General features: G+C 40.5%; 1 protein-coding gene across 6 annotated transcripts in view; it reads right to left on the bottom strand.

Moving 5' to 3' along the window:
• Nucleotides 1-17,044, bottom strand: part of HECW1 (HECT, C2 and WW domain containing E3 ubiquitin protein ligase 1) — a 260,401-nt gene that overhangs the window by 91,357 nt on the left and 152,000 nt on the right. For 4 of the 6 annotated variants that reach the window (XM_026843836.1, XM_026843834.1, XM_026843837.1 and 1 more), the window contains exons 5-6: nt 11,877-11,955; nt 86-255 (exon numbers count right to left, since the gene is read on the bottom strand). In XM_026843836.1, coding sequence (XP_026699637.1) covers nt 86-255; nt 11,877-11,955 — 249 coding nt within the window. The remainder of the gene's footprint in view (nt 1-85; nt 256-11,876; nt 11,956-17,044) is intronic. The other 2 variants (XM_026843835.1, XM_026843838.1) reach the window with 1 other exon arrangement.

Below are 17,044 nucleotides of genomic sequence, written 5' to 3'. Positions count from 1 at the left end.
AAAAAAAAAAAAAAAAAAAAAGGATACTGCCAGAGTAATTTCCATGTGTTAAGAAAAGTCTCAGCTCAACACTCAGACTGCTTACCTCTCCTTGCCAGATTGGGTTAACAGTATTACACATGATCTTTGATCTCTTCTCCTGTCCATGATGAGGAAGCGCTGGGAAGATGCTGTGTTTTCCAGGCTGGATAGAGATCTTTAGATAAGGATCTGGATTGAAGAACATTCCTTTCTTCAGACCAAAAGCCTGGAAATCTGAAAGAAGGTCAATAACCTGATTATTTTTCACATTCCAGGTATCTCTCTGGGATGTTATGAAATGCACATTGGAAACTGGTAAGGAATTTAAGGAATATGGCAGGAATATGAAAAAACTCACTATGTTTCTTGTGAGGTAATGTAAAGCCAAACCATAATGATCTTGTGATTTAGAATTTACAACGGATTATATAATGAAAGTTCAAATTTAAAAACCTGATTGTGCAGAGTGATCTGGCTTCTAAATCAGTATTTATGCAACTTAAATTAAGTGACCTGCTGATTTTTCTAAGGAGCTAAGCACTTGCTCAACCTGACTCTAGTGGCAGGACTACTCTGAAAAAGACATCCATTCTTTTAATCACATAGACATCGCATTCAGTACCAAACATATGTCACTTTTCCTAGGTATCAATTTTATATTTCTATGAATCTTAGCATTTAGGCCACCTTCTTCTACATGTGAAGTCATTTTACATTTTTTCCACTTCAAAACATTTCCTTCCCTGCTTAACTGTACCTGTAGTAACTTAGAAACACTCTTGTATATAATGTCCACATTTTAAGTAGGGCTTTCTAGCTGCAGAACTCCCAGGGAGTGTAATATGAGTCGTGCAGTCAAAAAACCCCAGGCACTTATTTCAAAATTTGCTCATAATGTTCTGAAGAAAGACACAAAGTCCATTATGATTTGTCCCTGTGAAGCCAATGAAATGCAAACCAATCTACTGGTGTATCATTAATTTTGACTCAACAGCTACAAACTAAAGCCTCTGGCCTTCTCTTTTACCAGATGCATTTCTAAGCTTTCTTTAGAAAATACAAGCACTTATTCCTATTAGTGAGTTCAGCAGCTAATTTGTTTTCCACCACTCTTTGTGTGGATATTCCGCTCCTCTGTTTAAGCTTTATTTCACATAGGGCTATAAGCACTGAACTGCATTCTGCTTAGTTTCTCTTGTTGTACTGAAGAAATACAAGGTATTAGCCAACAGTTTCCAAAACTGCTTAAATGTATACGCAAACATTCAATTTAAACATATATTTTTTCTTTTAAGCAGGTTTTGAAAACATTAATTCTCTTCTGATTAAAACCCCATTTATTCTGACAGGTTGCAGGAGACCATGTAAAACCATCCAGGCAGATATTTTGGATGACTCTGAAAATCATACACATTCCACACCAACATCAGCATTTTTTCCAGAAAAAATCTGTATCATCCAGTTGTATTTTGCTTCCTTACCATATGGTAATAGCCAACACAATAAAACATTCAAGTTAAAAGGAACTGTTTTTGTTCTGATAGGTTTTAAACATCAATTCCAGCACACAATTCATATTGCAGATATTCAAAAGCTGTTGGACAGATGGTTGAAACCGTATTTTAAGAATCTCATTCTTATGACATTCTCTAATTAACAAAAAATTGAGGCTATTGCTACTAATAGCCTATTTGAAAGTACTTTGCTGACAGTATGTACTGCCATGGTCTTAGCAAAACTATCACAGAAAGAAAATTTTCTGGTTCAAACTGGTAACACTGATTTTTTTTTTTTTTCTGAGTGTACAGTCTCTATGTAGATAGCATGTAGCTCATCCATCAGCCCTGCTGAAATCCTATATGGCAAACTCTTTTCCTTTGGAAGTTGTACTGTTAGAAATACATTCCAGAAATAGAAAACAAGATTGCAAAAGCACTATGAATGACAAGGCCCAGCAGTGTAATAGTGTCAGGCTGCTAACATATGAGAGGAGAGAAAGACCTCTGGGATCTTATTTTCTTTCTCTCTGATGTTTCCTCAAAAGATTCTGAAACTGAAATATTTATTGCTGTGTATGTTTCTGATTTTTTTTTCCTTCAAAGAGAGACCGCACTATATTTGGGTACCACTGTGCAAAGACATGGTCTATTGATAGTCAGAAAAGAAAATAGCTATCACTCAATTATGTATACTTATATATTATGTATCATAAAGAACATACACATTATGATGAGCTACCAGCCTCTTTCCAGTTATGGGAATTAAGCACAGCCATGAAGGTGAAGGTGCTCCTAACCTCAGCAGTCTAATTTTTGTATTTGGATCAGAAAAAATAATTTAGCTAAGCACACAGCAGAAGATTTTATTTGTGCCATTTTCCTGTTTAAATTTCATAATGCAACAAATTTTGTAGAAATGTCGGTTAGAAACTTAAATTTTTAATGTCCAAAGAATGCATAGGGGTAGCAAAAATAGCTTTCTCAAGGACAAATATCCCAGTTATAATTATTCACCACAGATTCCCAGCACCATGAAAAACAGAGCATAAAAAATTGCAAATGCTCTGAATAAAGCTAATGGACATCTGCAGATATTCAGAAGAAGTGCATTTAATTTGAAGTGGAACCCATAGATGCTGTAACTGGTAAACAAAGGCTTAAATACTCTCTTACCACTGCTGTGTAACAGCTCAACAGAAGAATCCCAGCTAGTCTACTTCCTCAAATGAAAATATTTCTCTCTCTTACCTGTATTGTCTTCAGAAAAAGCTTCTGAAGTTATTAAATATTTAAGTGATAGTTTGAGATTAACTGCACTGAAATCTTTGGTGAAACCAATGAATTCCAGAAGGCTTGGGTGTGCCCTGCTGTACACTGTAGTTTTATAGTGTATTTCTTGGAGGCATACGAGGAAATGTTACCAAGATAACTCAGCTTTGCAAAGTTGTATTTTCCCCCAGTCTCTTAAAAAAAGTTATTAATAAACCATATGTCAGCTTCCCATTTACTCATAAATCACACTTTAGCATGAAAGAGGTTATATACATCTAAGAGTTTAATAAAGTCAGGCCATGTCTCACGAAAGATGGCAGAAGGAATGAATCCAGGTGAAGATGCAGCAACCACTCTTACACTGTTGCAAATTTTCAGTAACTGTTAATGACGTGCATCCTAACCCAGCTAGGCTCACTTCATTGCAGAAAAATGGTTTATACTAACTGCTACCTGCTGCTGCCCCGAAATGAATTATTAATTTGTTCCAACTTCAGGGCTTCCCTTCCATTTATGCTGATCTCTGAGTGTTTGGGTGAGACCTAAGGGGGTTTCGCTTGGTCACTTGCATATATGTAGCCTCTGTCCCTAAGGTGGGCCCATAGACTTCCTTGTCTGCCTTGGAAAAGATCATTCTGCAAATCCATTTTCCATGCAGTATTGCAAACTTTGGGGCACCAATGATTGGATAGAGATGGAGACTCTATTTTTGTGGCAGTCTGGAAACTAGTGTGAATTTATTGGCAAAACAGGGAACCAGGCGGGGATATCAATTCCAACAGACACAGCTCGAACACATCTGTGTTTTACCATGTTTGATTTTGCCTCAGAACAAGTGACAAAGTTTTCAAAATGTCAGGGGAGAGGTATGATTTGAGTTTGTGAGTCACATTTTTGCCATGCTCAGCAAGGAGATTCTCTGACAGTGATGTTTGGCAAAACTATAGTAAAGATGTTATTTCAGTTCCCTGCAGACATAGCAAGATATTGGTCCAGACCCATGCTCCCTGGAGGAGCATGACAGAAAAGGATGGAGAATCAGAGCGAGAACCAGAGTCTGGAGCAGTCAGTTTTCTAAATTAATTACATTAAGTCTGGTCATCAATCTGTGAGTAGTAAGTTAAAGAAGTTAGAAGCTGTTCTCCCCAAGGGATGAGAAGCTTTTGCCAACACCTGTGCAAGAACTTTTTTAGAAATAATACACAAAGCTATTCTGTGTAGTTCATAAATGTGTCTCAAGAAGACTGAGTCCACCTAATCTCTTGATGGTGCATATTTTACTTAACTGAAGTAGACAGAGTCTATGAACCAGCAGAAGGGTCAAAGACTAATGACTAGCAGAACTATCAGCTCTGACAAACTGATATTGATATTCTAATACAGTTGGCAAATTCCTTCCAACAAAGGACAACAAGGACTACATGTCCTTCGTGTTTCTGAGCGCCATCCAGCTGACGACAATAGATGTCTTGCAGCTAGCCATACTGACATTTGTAGGAAAGATTGTTACGCCCCAGAAATTCTATGATCAACTCACTAAATTCACCTTTTTCTTATATAGCATACTAGAGTCAGGAAATAATACATGTTCCTCATGAGCCACCTGACCCTCTGAGAAGATGAAGACATCTTGAGTTAGGCCGAACCAAACTTGCCCAGAACATATCTAAAAGCATAACCAACGAAGCACTGCAAAGTTATCAGGATACTGGAAAGACCAAAGGGTCACTGGAAAGACTACAGTCAATATAGACTATGACTTAGCTTGATGAACACCTGAATGGAATGTATTCTATGATCTGCTCATTAATGACAGGAAGTAGAAATACCGTCATCTCCAGCCACACTGCCCAGGACGCAGAAGCCAAAGGTGGGAACTGGGAGAATGAACCTCTCACTGTAGGAGAAGATCAGGTTCGAGGCAATCTAAGGCGCCTGAAGGTGCACAAGTCCATGGGACCTGATGAGATGCATCCATGGGTCCTGAAGGAACTGGGGGATGAAGTGGCTCAGCCACTTTGAGAAGTCATGGCAGTCTGGTGAAGTTCCCACTGACCGGAAAAAGGGGAAACATAACTCCCATTTTTAAAAAGGGAAAAAAGGAAGACCCAGGGAACTACAGGCCAGTCAGTCTCACCTCTGTGCCCAGTAAGATCATGGAGCGGATTCTCCTGAAAACTATGATAGAGCACATGGAAAACAAGGTGATCGGTGACATCCAACATAGCTTTACTAAGGGCAAATCATGCCTGACAAGTTTGGTGGCCTTCTATGACAGTGTTACAGAGCTGGTGGATAAGAGAAGAGCAACTAATGTTATCTACCTGGACTTGTGCAAAGCATTTGACACTGTCCCACACAACATCCTTGTCTCTGAATTGGAGAGATGTGGATCTGATGGATGGACCACTCGGTGGATAAGGAATTGGCTGGGTGGTCGCATTCAAAGATGGTTGTTGTGGTCAATGGCTCAATGGCTGAGTAGAGACCGGTGACAGGTGTCGTTCCTCAGGGGTCAGTGTTGGGACTGGCGCTGTTTAACATCTTTGTCAGTGACATGGACAGTGGAATTGAGTGCACCCTCGGCAAGTTTGACAATTACAATGAGCTGTGTGGTGCGGCCGACACGCTGGAGGGAAGGGATGTGCCATCCAGAGGGACCTGGACAGGCTGGAGAGGTGGGCCCATGTGAACCTCATGAAGTTCAACAAGGGCAAGTGCAAAGTCCTGCACATGGGTCAGGGCAATCCCAAGCACAAATACAGGCTGGGCGAGGAGTGGGTTGAGAGCAGCCCCAAGGAGAAGGACTTGGGGGTATCAATGGGTGGAAAACTTGATATGAGCAAGTAATATGCATTCACAGCCCAGAAAGCTAATTATATCCTAGGCTGCATCCAGAGCAGTGTGGGCAGCAGGGCGAGGGAGGGGATTCTGCCCCTCTACTCTGCTCTTGTGAGACCTCACCTGCAGTGCTGTGTCCCGCTCTGGGGCTCCCAACATCAGAAGGACACGGACCTGCTTGAGTGGGTCCAGAGGAGGCCACAAAGATGATAAGGGGCTGAAGCAGCTCCCCTGTGAGGACAGGCTGAGAGAGTTGGGGGTGTTCAGCCTGGAGAAGAGAAGGCTCTGGGGAGGCCTTATGGCAACCTTCCAGTACTTAAAGGGGCTACTGGAAAGGTGGGGAGGGACTCTTTATCAGGGAGGGTAGTATTAGGATGAGGAGTAACAGCTTTAAACTGGAAGAGGGTAGATAGATTCAGATTAGATTCAAGGAATCTAAATTCTTCCCTGTGAGGGTGGTGAGACACTGGCACAGGTTTCCCAGAGCAGCTGTTGCTGCCCCCTCCCTGGCAGGGTTCAAGGCCAGGTTGGACGGGGCTTTGGGCAACCTGGGCTAGTGGAAGGTGTCCCTGCCCATGGCAGGGGGTTGGAACTAGATGGTCTTTAAGGTCCCTTCCAACCCAGACCATTCTGTGATTTTAGGATCCTGTCATCTTACTGAGATCCTGACAGTTCATGTTTCAAGGCACAATAAACCACCTTCATGATTCATCACAAGGGAGTTGCTAATTAGGATGTCATTGCACAGCTCCAACATTTCCCTTCAGTATTCCTTTGTAAATTCACAAAGAGTTGTCAGCTCGGGTTCTGACACTGCAAAAGCATACTTGAACGAGACTGGTATCTGGGTTGACTACCAATGAGGTAAGGTAATGGTCAGGTGCTAGTATGTCAGTGTTTCTTTTGTAGAGTGCACTTTGCAATGCTAGACCAGAACAAGTAGGACTCGTCTTTGAGGGTAGCAGTTCCTATACTGAGCTGAGCTACCTAAGACATAGTGGCGGCTTCAAAGGCAGTAACAACGAAACTCTGCTCAAGATTCAACAGGAGGCACATAGGTACTGCCTCTAAGCTATGTGCTCTTAAAGCAATAGAAATTATTATAGCTACTAGTAGTGTAATAACCTTTCAACATTAAGAGCACAGAAACATTGCATAGGTTTGGAAATGCCAATTTGATTCATACAGCAGTATATGACACTAAAATTTATCGTAAGGAAAGTGAGCATGGATTCGCAGAGGTATTGCACCTGGTATTAGATTTGAAGAAGCAAATATTAAGGAATTTTAGAAATCAAACAGCAATGTGGAGTGATAGGAAGTTTTAAAATCCAACACAGCAAAATAATGCAGGGGCATTGAGAAAGATACTACATAATGTACAAGAGATTATTGACTTGATCAGCTACTGAATGAGGTTCTGCAGCTGGTGATATGCAAGAGGTTAAATCCGATAATTCAAGTGTTTCCTTCTGCTCTCAGAAATCTACAGATCTACAGGCAGGCTCCATTTTCCTTTTGAAAAAGAATGTAAGAAAGAAAGAATTGGCTGGTGTAGCCGCACAAGGAGGTGTTTAAAGATCTGAGCTTTTTAAAAAATGACTAAGTGGAGCAGACAAGCCAAAACATTTCTGTCACATGAAGCTCCCAGGCAAAATATTAAAGACAGTGGAAAAGAGGAGAAAATAATTTTTCTAGCTGGAATGCTACAAGGGAATATCAGAGGGATTCTCATTTGTGTAAGGAAGAGGCAACAGACGTATCAGGAAGAAAACAGGTCTATTAATAAATGAAAAGTAGTAGAGACATTAATTATTCAAAAATGGCTGAAAGATGGGCTGCCTTTGAAATTTCTTCATCAGGAAGGAAAACACAGAAAAAGTCCGAACAGCTAAAGTGAGCAGCTTAACACGGCGAGGGGGAGTTTTTATCACGGCAAGCGATTAATCGCTGGAGCAAAGTACCACCTCTTGGTATCCTCAGATCCAGACTACACACCTGTCTGTAAGATATGTCTGAGCCAAACTCACACAAAGCTCCACACCATGGAGCAAGGTGGCCTGTGTTGTATCAGATAATGGAGTAGTTGAACTCAAAGCCTTTTGAGGCTTTTAAAATCATCAGTCTAGAGCACTGCAGTACTTTGTAGGCACAGATGTACTGGAGGTGGTAGAAAGCCACCTTACCTTCACTGAAGTTCTGATGGGTAAAAAAAAGTTGAGTGATTTGTAATTCAGGTTTATAAAGAATACATCTGGGCAAGTTAGCTTAAGTAGGAAAGCGCAGAAGAAGAGGCAGGTTTATAGCAATATTAAACAAGCAAAATTTAGCAGCTAGCATTCCTGTTACAAAGTCAGTTGCTAGGATTTAAAAAAATGGTTGGAAGATACAGTGTATTATGTATCTGCATTCTGATCAACTACAGTAACTACTATCATCAGAATGACCCTTAGCGGACCCAATACTGTTTTCAGTTGTGATTTATCCTCTGAATTCCATAAACTGACAATAGATACTACCTGAATGTCTGGTCTGAAAGTCACACAAAAATAACGAACAACATTTCTCAGAGAGGCGTGATGAAGTTAGATGCCTGAATGTTTGTGAAATATTCAGATCTCCTGGTCATTTGTTCCACAAGAACACTTATAAATAAAGAGTGTGCAAACACACAAGATATGTGAAATATTAAAGCTTGAAAGAAGTTATTTGATGCAACATATAGCTAGGAGGCGTATCATGCAAACCTCATGATAACACTCTCTAAATATACCAGCCAACGGAATGGTTTCAAGGGCTTTCAGTGAATGCATTATACTGCTGCTAAACGACGAATCTTCAGTGAAATAGCTGGTACATCTTGGGAAGCTTAGCACATTTCTTCTTTCTGTACTTCTTGCGAGAGAGCTCTGACACTTTCAGCCGCCTTATCAGAAGTGTGACATTCACTGGTAACAGCAGAAAAGTCATGTTGGAAAGTAAATGCAAAGTGACTGCATAGCTTTCCTTAAAGACTGTATTTAATCTAGCTAAATTAGGCTTACAATATTTCTCTTGGTATTTTAAATAATGAAAGCTATAATAATACAGTCATCATATAAATGATTAAGAAGCTTAATCATGGGAAATTACCTTCTTTGAGATCAGTGTTGCTAATGAACCTATTCATCTGAACTAACCTTTCACAGGACCAACTTCCAGTCTCCAAAGAAGAAACACGAAGAAAACAAACCTCCTACTGACGTAACGCGAACTCTCAGCTATTTCTTTTCTCGAGAAGCTAGCAATCTCCTTTTGCCTTGAAGCATCAGTTTATACTTTCTTCTTTGTTTGACATTTTTATTTAATCCAGAAATCCTTACTCAGGAAAAATTTCCAGTGAAACCAGTTGGATTTTGTCCAAGCAAATACTCAGTAAAACTACAGAGAGAATAAAGCACTTTGTCACCAACCTTCAGAAAGAAACTGTTTCTGCATGGTACATTTTAACATAGTGTCTCACTGGAGTGGCTAGGCAGTAGAGCAAACAACATAAGTCAGCTAAAATAGATTGATATTGTTCATCATTTCTTGGGATTTGGCCTATTTCAAGATTTTTCTTTCCCGTTCTAATAAACTTTCCTTTTTAAAAATGGATATGGTAGAAGGCATAGCTCTCCTTGCATTCTTTAGATGATAAACTGCTGAGTTGCTGATGGCTCTGTGTTGGTGCACCACCTCACACAATGGTCCCCAGGCAGACTAACGGTCTTACACATTGTGGTTTTTTTTTTAATTGAAATTAAATCAACCATGATTTGGAAACTTAACCTTTAAGTAACAACACTGAAGGGGACAGTATACCAAAATACAGATATTGGAAATGAGAAGCCTATATGAGCTGAAAGGACTCACGACAATAGAGAGAGGTTATTGCTGTGATAGTAGTGCAAATGGAAAGGAATCCCAGTTCCTTCTCATTTCTCTGGAAAGTCTGGCTTGATTTGCATTTTATTAGCTAGCATAACAGATTTAGGAATAGCAAATAATTTAACTTTGAGACAACGTTTTTTGTTGTCATTGATTAAGTAAGAAGATAATAAACAAGAAGATAATAAATAAATCCTTGCGATGTGTTTCAGAAAGACTGAAATTGAGCTCTTTTGATACAATAATTGCGACCTCAAAGCCTTTCAAATACCTGGCTGTGATGATGCTGTTAATATGCATGTGATATAAATGTAAAAGAATTGCTTGTGAACCACTAAAATAAGACATCCCAAACTTATTACATGGTATGTTTTTTATATACTTTGAATCAAAATGTAAATTAGATAGTTTAGTTTATAAAAGGGCCCACTGAGACAACAATATTTAACAGTCTCACAAATTATTACTCCTGACATCTCTTGGTTTACTAGGCTAAAGAATCTGAGAGAATGAAAAAAATGTGACTAATTCTGAGCAGCATTTTCTGTGTAAGATCATTTAAGAACAAGAAAAAAAATATTAACTCTACTTTATTTCTGTTGAGCTAAACCTGTGGTTTTATCAAATTGAAGTGACTGGGTGGGTGCTCAGTGTCCAACCTGGCGAAAATGCAGGATGTGTTAAAAGAGCCCCATCTAATGTCAGTCTAACCTGCCGTCTCAAGAACCACACTGGCCACATAATTTGGAAAAGCACTGACTTGGTCACTTAACATTAAAGACATATGGAAGTCCTAGCTGACTTTAACACAACTTAGAGGCAAGCTTGAAATAAATCATATGGCCAAACCAATCATGCAATGCAGTGCTTGTTCAAGTGTAGGACTTTATACAGAAAGGCCTACGCTTGTAAAAATCTTGAACTAGGGTAACTCATCTTCTTTGTACTACTTCCTCAGTTTCCAAGTCAAGTTCAGCATCTTTCTCTTTGTCTTCCAGGAGCTAAAAAACATGGAAACCAAGCAGCAAGCATAAAACTCCAAAATGAGAACCTTGCTCAGAATTACTCTCTTTTGACAAACTTTTTTTTCTACAGAAGTGATCTACAGATTGTTTTTACTAAAGCTAGATCAAATGGTCCCAAGTTGCTTCATGGAACCTTGCTTTAAAACCTCCACTGACATACCAAATAATGAGGCTGAATGTTCTTCTGAAAATTCAGAGGAGTGAGAGCAGTCTTCTGGCTCAACAAGTCTGAGAGTCACTGATGAGCAAGACAGACAAGCTTCTGCACCACGGCACATGGATCTGCCTCAGCTCCAGACCAAGACTGTGGAATGTGCTCTCCAAGAAACAGAGGACTACCACAAATTACATTTTGCTCTGTAAGTAAAATGCATGCCATTGATCATGTTCTTCCTGACCTACATACATAGTACCCCATTTAATCATTAACAGGAAAACCTAATGTGGCCCCAAACTATTGGAGCAAGGCACTCTTGTTGAAGTACATAACTCTTGTTGAAAAAAGAGTGTGACAATAGCCATAGATATTACCCATCTCAGCATCACTTCTAGAGCAATCGGCAGAAAAACATGCATAAATATATACAAATATACATATTGAAACGCTGGTGTTTCAATCCCAAGCCCAAAATTAAGGTTGATATATGGGTGATTCCCACAGCCCTTCCCAAAGGGGGAGTGTGTTTGCCTTTAGGCTTCCCTCCAGGGTGGGGCCAGCCTGGCAGGGAGAGCCATTGGGTAAATAAGTTCCAGGTGTCTGCATTAAGTAAACAAGGATCAGGTGTCCCACTGAGGGATAAAAGCTGGGACCACTTGCAGGAGGGGCAGTGTCTGTCTGTGAGGTAGATGCCCTGTGCAGAGTTCCCTGTTGGGGAAGGACCTCCCACCTCCCTGGGACTGGGCTCCAGTCAGGGCTGGCCTTTGTAAACATGTGCTGTGTAGAGATTCAGTGTGTGGCTTCCTTGGTCATGTATTTGGTTTGTTGATTCAGTTATCTGCTGTTCCTTCTATGGGAGACTGCATGTCACCATTTATTCCACCCATTGTTGGTTGTGTGGTGTTGTTGCTGGGGTCAGTGGGATTGATGTCAGTTATGTATAATCTGAGTTGTTTGTACCCCCAGTGCTCACCCATGTACTGACCCTTTTGTATCAAATACAGTTTGGTTATTGGTTCATCTTTATGCTGGCTGTGTCCTTTATGCTAGGCCTAATAATTGGCAAAACATATATACATGTACATGACAGGTTTTAGTAGCTCCTGTTTACCACTCTCTGGGCTTAAGACTTTCACACTGGCAGTGACTTACCTGACAATGAAAAGCTTATCAATCTCCGACTTCCTTGTCCCTGGATTGAATCTTCATTGGTGATGCTTTTAAAAATCTGCTGGAAGAAAAACAATAGTGAGAGAGTCTCCCATAACTCTTCAACAGACAAACTGCTCAGTAACTACCTTTTAAACAGATTCTTAATTTTACAATGAAGAATTGATTAGATGACCATTAATCAAAACAGTGCTTTTATCCAGGTAATAATTTAACCTAGTGGCCTAAGCCATCCCCTCCTGGATGCTTCTCGTTAAGAAAATAGAATGATACAAAAATACTATAATTTTAATACAGCAGTTGTTCACTCAAAAAGGAACTGCTTATTAAACTGGAGATAAAAGTATTGCATAAGGATGGGGATGTGGCGCTCACTCCTAAAAACAACTTCTCTCTTTATAACATCTAATTACTAGTGTAGAAAATCTTGTTCTGGAAGTTTATTGCATACATGTGAACAAGACTTCCAAAGAGCTTACTAATACTCTGTGCAAAAAACAATTGTGCATTATAATCACAATAACCATTGAGAGTGATCTGGGGGGCGGGGGGGGTAAAATCACTAGATGACCCTTTGTGCTCCACAGTTTAGGTTTTAATGTCAGTCTTTGGTTCAGCAAGTTTTGGTTCAGGTGGGCTGCTGTTGTGCAAATTAAGACCCAGGCTCCATTCTGGCCGTGATCAGAACTGGGAAGCAAAACCCCCTTCGAGTCAATGTCTGGAGCATCAGCAGGAACCCACCATCAGCAGTTTCCACTGCTGTTTTCCTGAACAGAGCCAAGGAGATGCCAGTGGGAGTCAGGCTCCATGTTCAACAGGGAGGAGGTCCTACTATTACTACCTCCCAACGACTCTGGAGGTGAACCATGTGCCATTGTGCTCCCAGGAAGCCGCAGCTCCTTGCCACTCTTGCTGTTTGGCTTTTAGGCAAAAATTAAAAAGAGCATTTATGCAGTGAAGTACCAGTTTTTGCCAGAAAACAGTAACTGAAGTCCCACTCAGCTGTGACTCATTGCTCAGTGTATTAAATATTGTGTATTCAAGCTTAACTTGGAAAACAAGCTGCTCTTTGCCCCCAGAGAGTGCAAAACCTGGGCAAGGGGGCACTGCAGCCCAGCTAGTGGGGATTAAACAATCTTTTAATGATTTTGTCCAGGACAGTAACTGGGCCTACTGACCTAGAAATGTGTACATTTGCAAAATGTGCTTTTTTTCCAGTCATTAAACATTTCTCGGAGGTTTTTAGATCTGCCACAAAATCAGTATGAATAGTTTAACAGTCTATGCTTTGAACAGACTATGGTGGATCTGATGGGGTCCTGCAAATACCAGCCTGTTCAAAACTTAAAAGTATCTTGCTATTAAATGACCCTTTTGGGGCCATATCAACATCAGGGAGATCGTATCAAGACAGTTATACTAGAGTATTGTTATGAATCTTGATATAGGCAAAGCATCCCCAGCATGGCCAAACCTGCTCCGGCAAAGCTTTGCGTTACACAAAGAGTTGTAACACATCCAGCCCCGTAAGTGAAACAACAAAATCTGGCACTGTCCTGTCAAGCTCTCACCCCTCAGTCATGCAGTTATGGGGCCTAAAAACCAGCTCTACTAAGTAAAAAACCCAAACCAAACAGTTCTGTATCTTATCCCAGTGTAACTCTCCGAGATGCAATGTCACATCAGAATGCTAAGCCTTTTGATAATGTCTAGCACTTAACCTTAGGAATGTAAAACACACCACCACACTTTTTTGAAGCTTTTCTGATTTTCTTGCTATCCAGGCAGCCAAGAAAAGGAATGCTCAGCAGAAAGGCTGAGGGAGAGAGGTGCTTGTCATTGAGCTAAAACCTGGGATGTGCCATTAAACACTTAATTCAACTGAGCCGAACGCCTCCTGTATAGCTCTACCATCCCAAATCTGTGCTCCTCGTCCTCCAGCAGTCTGGCACCACTGCTCTGCCCCTCTCCCTCAGGCACAGCAGAGCACATGCCAGAGGGGGGTCAAGAGCAGGTACATGTCCTCTCTCAAAGGAAGGAGCGATTATTCATGGATGTACCCAGGGAAGGATATTAGGAAGGCCAGGAAAGTGATTATACTTTAATACTGGTGTTTCAAGGAGTCAGAAGAAACAGTAGGGGATGAAGGGAGAAAAGTCTCCAGACATTAAGTTGGATTTTCTGAAAATAAAAAATGATTTGCTGCAGTTCAGATTCACCATTTTTTAACGCAACACCATACTGTTCTCAGGAGTGAGGACAGTGCTGAGAGCACTTGATGCAGGGCAGGGCAAAGGAGGGCGCACGGCCACCACCACACCAACGCTCACCAGCCACCACACCAGCTGGGATTCAGAGTGTCTTCAGGCCTGGGATGGGGAAACGCATGCGTCGCACTCTTCCTGCTTGCCATTTATCATGAAAGAAATCCAGACTGATTTTAGCGGCTGCAATATAATTACGTTGGGAGTTTTGTCACTGCAAGTCAATCTTGAATTGAGTCATCAGGTGGTAGAAATCCCTCTATCTTCTCAACTGCCACTTAAAACACAGTTAGTTGACAGGAAGACAACATTCATCTCATCACTTGACATTCTATGGACTTGAAGTCCTTGGTATGAAAAGGAACAAATGTGATTTTCCCTCAATAACTTTGGTGCTCTTTCATGCCCTTGAAGCAAAAGCTCAATCTGAATTAGTTTAATATTTTTAGTTTATACTGTCATGTTTGCACCTTGTGAAGCTTTGCCTAATTACTTTTACAAGTCTTGCTGATATGAAACACGATTAATATCCTTTTATAATACGTGCTTCTGTCACAACTAGACATGAAGAGATGGGACATGAACTGCAACTTCAAATCTCTCAAAAAAACAAAGGCTTCCTGAACCAGCTTCAAACCTCCTTTCACTTTCCTTGCTTGTAATCCGAACCAGTGTCATTGTCACCAACGGGAGTGCATGCACTCAAGCAGTTAAGAGAAGTATTGGTACTTTCTTTAAAATATTCTCCAGTAAACACACACTGTAAAATCTCTCTTGGTCTCCTACAGAGTTTCCCAACCTCTGAAGCATGGCAAAAGACAACTGCCAGAGCCTGTGATGCCTATCTGCAAAACATGAGGAGGTCCTTGAGGCCAGATCCAAGTCTCTCAGGAGTTGCTGAGCTCAGGAAAAGGTCCACTTTGGTAGCACTTTTTATTTTTTCAGCAGGGGGAAAAAAGAAGACTGAAGGAGATGACTGAAAGCTAAAAATAATAGAGTCTTGTCCTAGTATCACTTTTCCTTGTGAGTAGTTCCTGCAAACGCTGGAGGGAAGTTACGTGACCCTGAACGAGAAAGGAGGCAGGCTTCACACCAGCAAATGGAGCCCTCGAGACTCCCTCTTTAGCCATGGTATGTGCTATGAAAAAAAAACCAAACAAAAAACAAACCACTTGAGAAATCCCAGAGTACTACAGTCCATCAGCTCTTGCTGAGGCAAAATTCCAAGTGCATCACTAAAAATTTGCCTAAGCAGAAGCTAAGAAACAGAGTCTCACAGCTAATTAAAAGTAATTCCTAAAATACCTTACCCTTCACCAGTCTACCTACATACACAGAAGAGTAACAAGGACAACACTCTTGCTCCTGAAAGTAAAGTAGCTTACAGGGTACGCCTTGGGTGGCCCCATTCAGCCTCCCTGTACCTCTAGGTTATGATGAGGCAAATATTTTTGGACACATGTACAGTATGAATGCAGGTCTGGAAGAAGTTGTAACTGTGTTTATCTGGTGCTGTATCAGAAAATCTGCTTTTAGGCACCACAGTGACCAGTAATAGCTGCAGCATGCTGGTAAAGCATGCTTTGCACCACTAAGTCCCTTTTAGCATGTTTGTATATTGTGCAGCCCAACTTAATTATTTAAAAAAGTCCTGCTGATACGAAACAGGATTAAATATAATTTTATTAAATGCTTCTACCACAGCTAGACATGCACAGCTGATAAATACAAGCACTTACTCCTTTTCCCACACACAGCACAGAAAACCACTGTTATGCCTTAGTCTTAATGTTCTGTAACACTTTCCTTCCCAGAAAGGCTTTTTTGGCTCTTACAACCACACAAAGAGATTCAATAAAACTAAGAAAATTTCTTTTTCCTTTAATTTCTGGTTTAAGAAATCTTATTTTTCATTGACAGCCAAAGCACTTCTTTATCAGTACCTTCTGCTGCAAAAGAATGGTAACATTTAATGATCATAACTGCTATAAATTCTCTCACATAGGTCAGTGTTTCTTACATTTAAAACAGAGGAAAATACAGTGATATTGAAAACAGTACTGCACTACCTGTTTGTATTTGTTGACTTTATATGGTGAACATCGTGGAAATGACTTAATGCTCAATCCAATCAAGTTCCAGTTTTAAAAGATACTAATTAAAACCTAGAATATTTACACTGACAGCACATCTTGTAACTACAGTAATATTTAATGCAGGCTAAATAGTCAGGTCCTGTAAACTGGCAAAGCTGTAGCCTGGACCATATTATCTATTCACAAGAGCTTCTCTTTAAAAAAGCATATCTAAGAACATATCAGAGTATTCACTGGGGTTCAAACCGTCAATCAGTACTATCCAAACCCATATGGAAGATGGAAGTCTACAATGAAAGAAAACTAGAAATTACAAAAGTACAGTAACAAAGTATTTGCTGTTTGTATACACCGGCTCTGAGCATGAAAAGCAGTAGACGAAAGCATTGCAAAAAGGGAAGGCTGTAACCTCTGCTTGATTCAAATAAGAAAGGAAAAATAGTTTCCACTCAGTCTCAAATTGTGCATCAGCAAACAGAAAAAGTATTGCTAGATGTGTCAGAACTAAAGACAATGGTGCTGCAGAGCTGGGGGAAAAGACAGTAACTGTCTGCACTACGCTTGCTTCAAGCTCCGTTCTCTGTTCTCTGCTTTTTTGAGAGCACTAAACCTGCCCTCAGATTTAAAATAAAATAAATAAGGTTAATAGCCTGAATTCAGTGGTCAGAAGCAAAAGAAGCAGCAGCTGATGCTTTGTCCCGTCTCTCCATCTGTTTGTATCCCTTAGTTCATCTGAGACACAAGAGGGGTCCAAAACTGCCCAGCACAATGCAGGGGCAGAGCACCAGTT

This window comes from Athene cunicularia (assembly GCF_003259725.1).
Source record: "Athene cunicularia isolate RWA chromosome 2 unlocalized genomic scaffold, athCun1 chr2_part2, whole genome shotgun sequence".
In the NCBI taxonomy this organism is placed as follows: Eukaryota; Metazoa; Chordata; class Aves; order Strigiformes; family Strigidae; genus Athene; species Athene cunicularia.
This window is presented reverse-complemented; position numbering and strand designations above follow the sequence as displayed.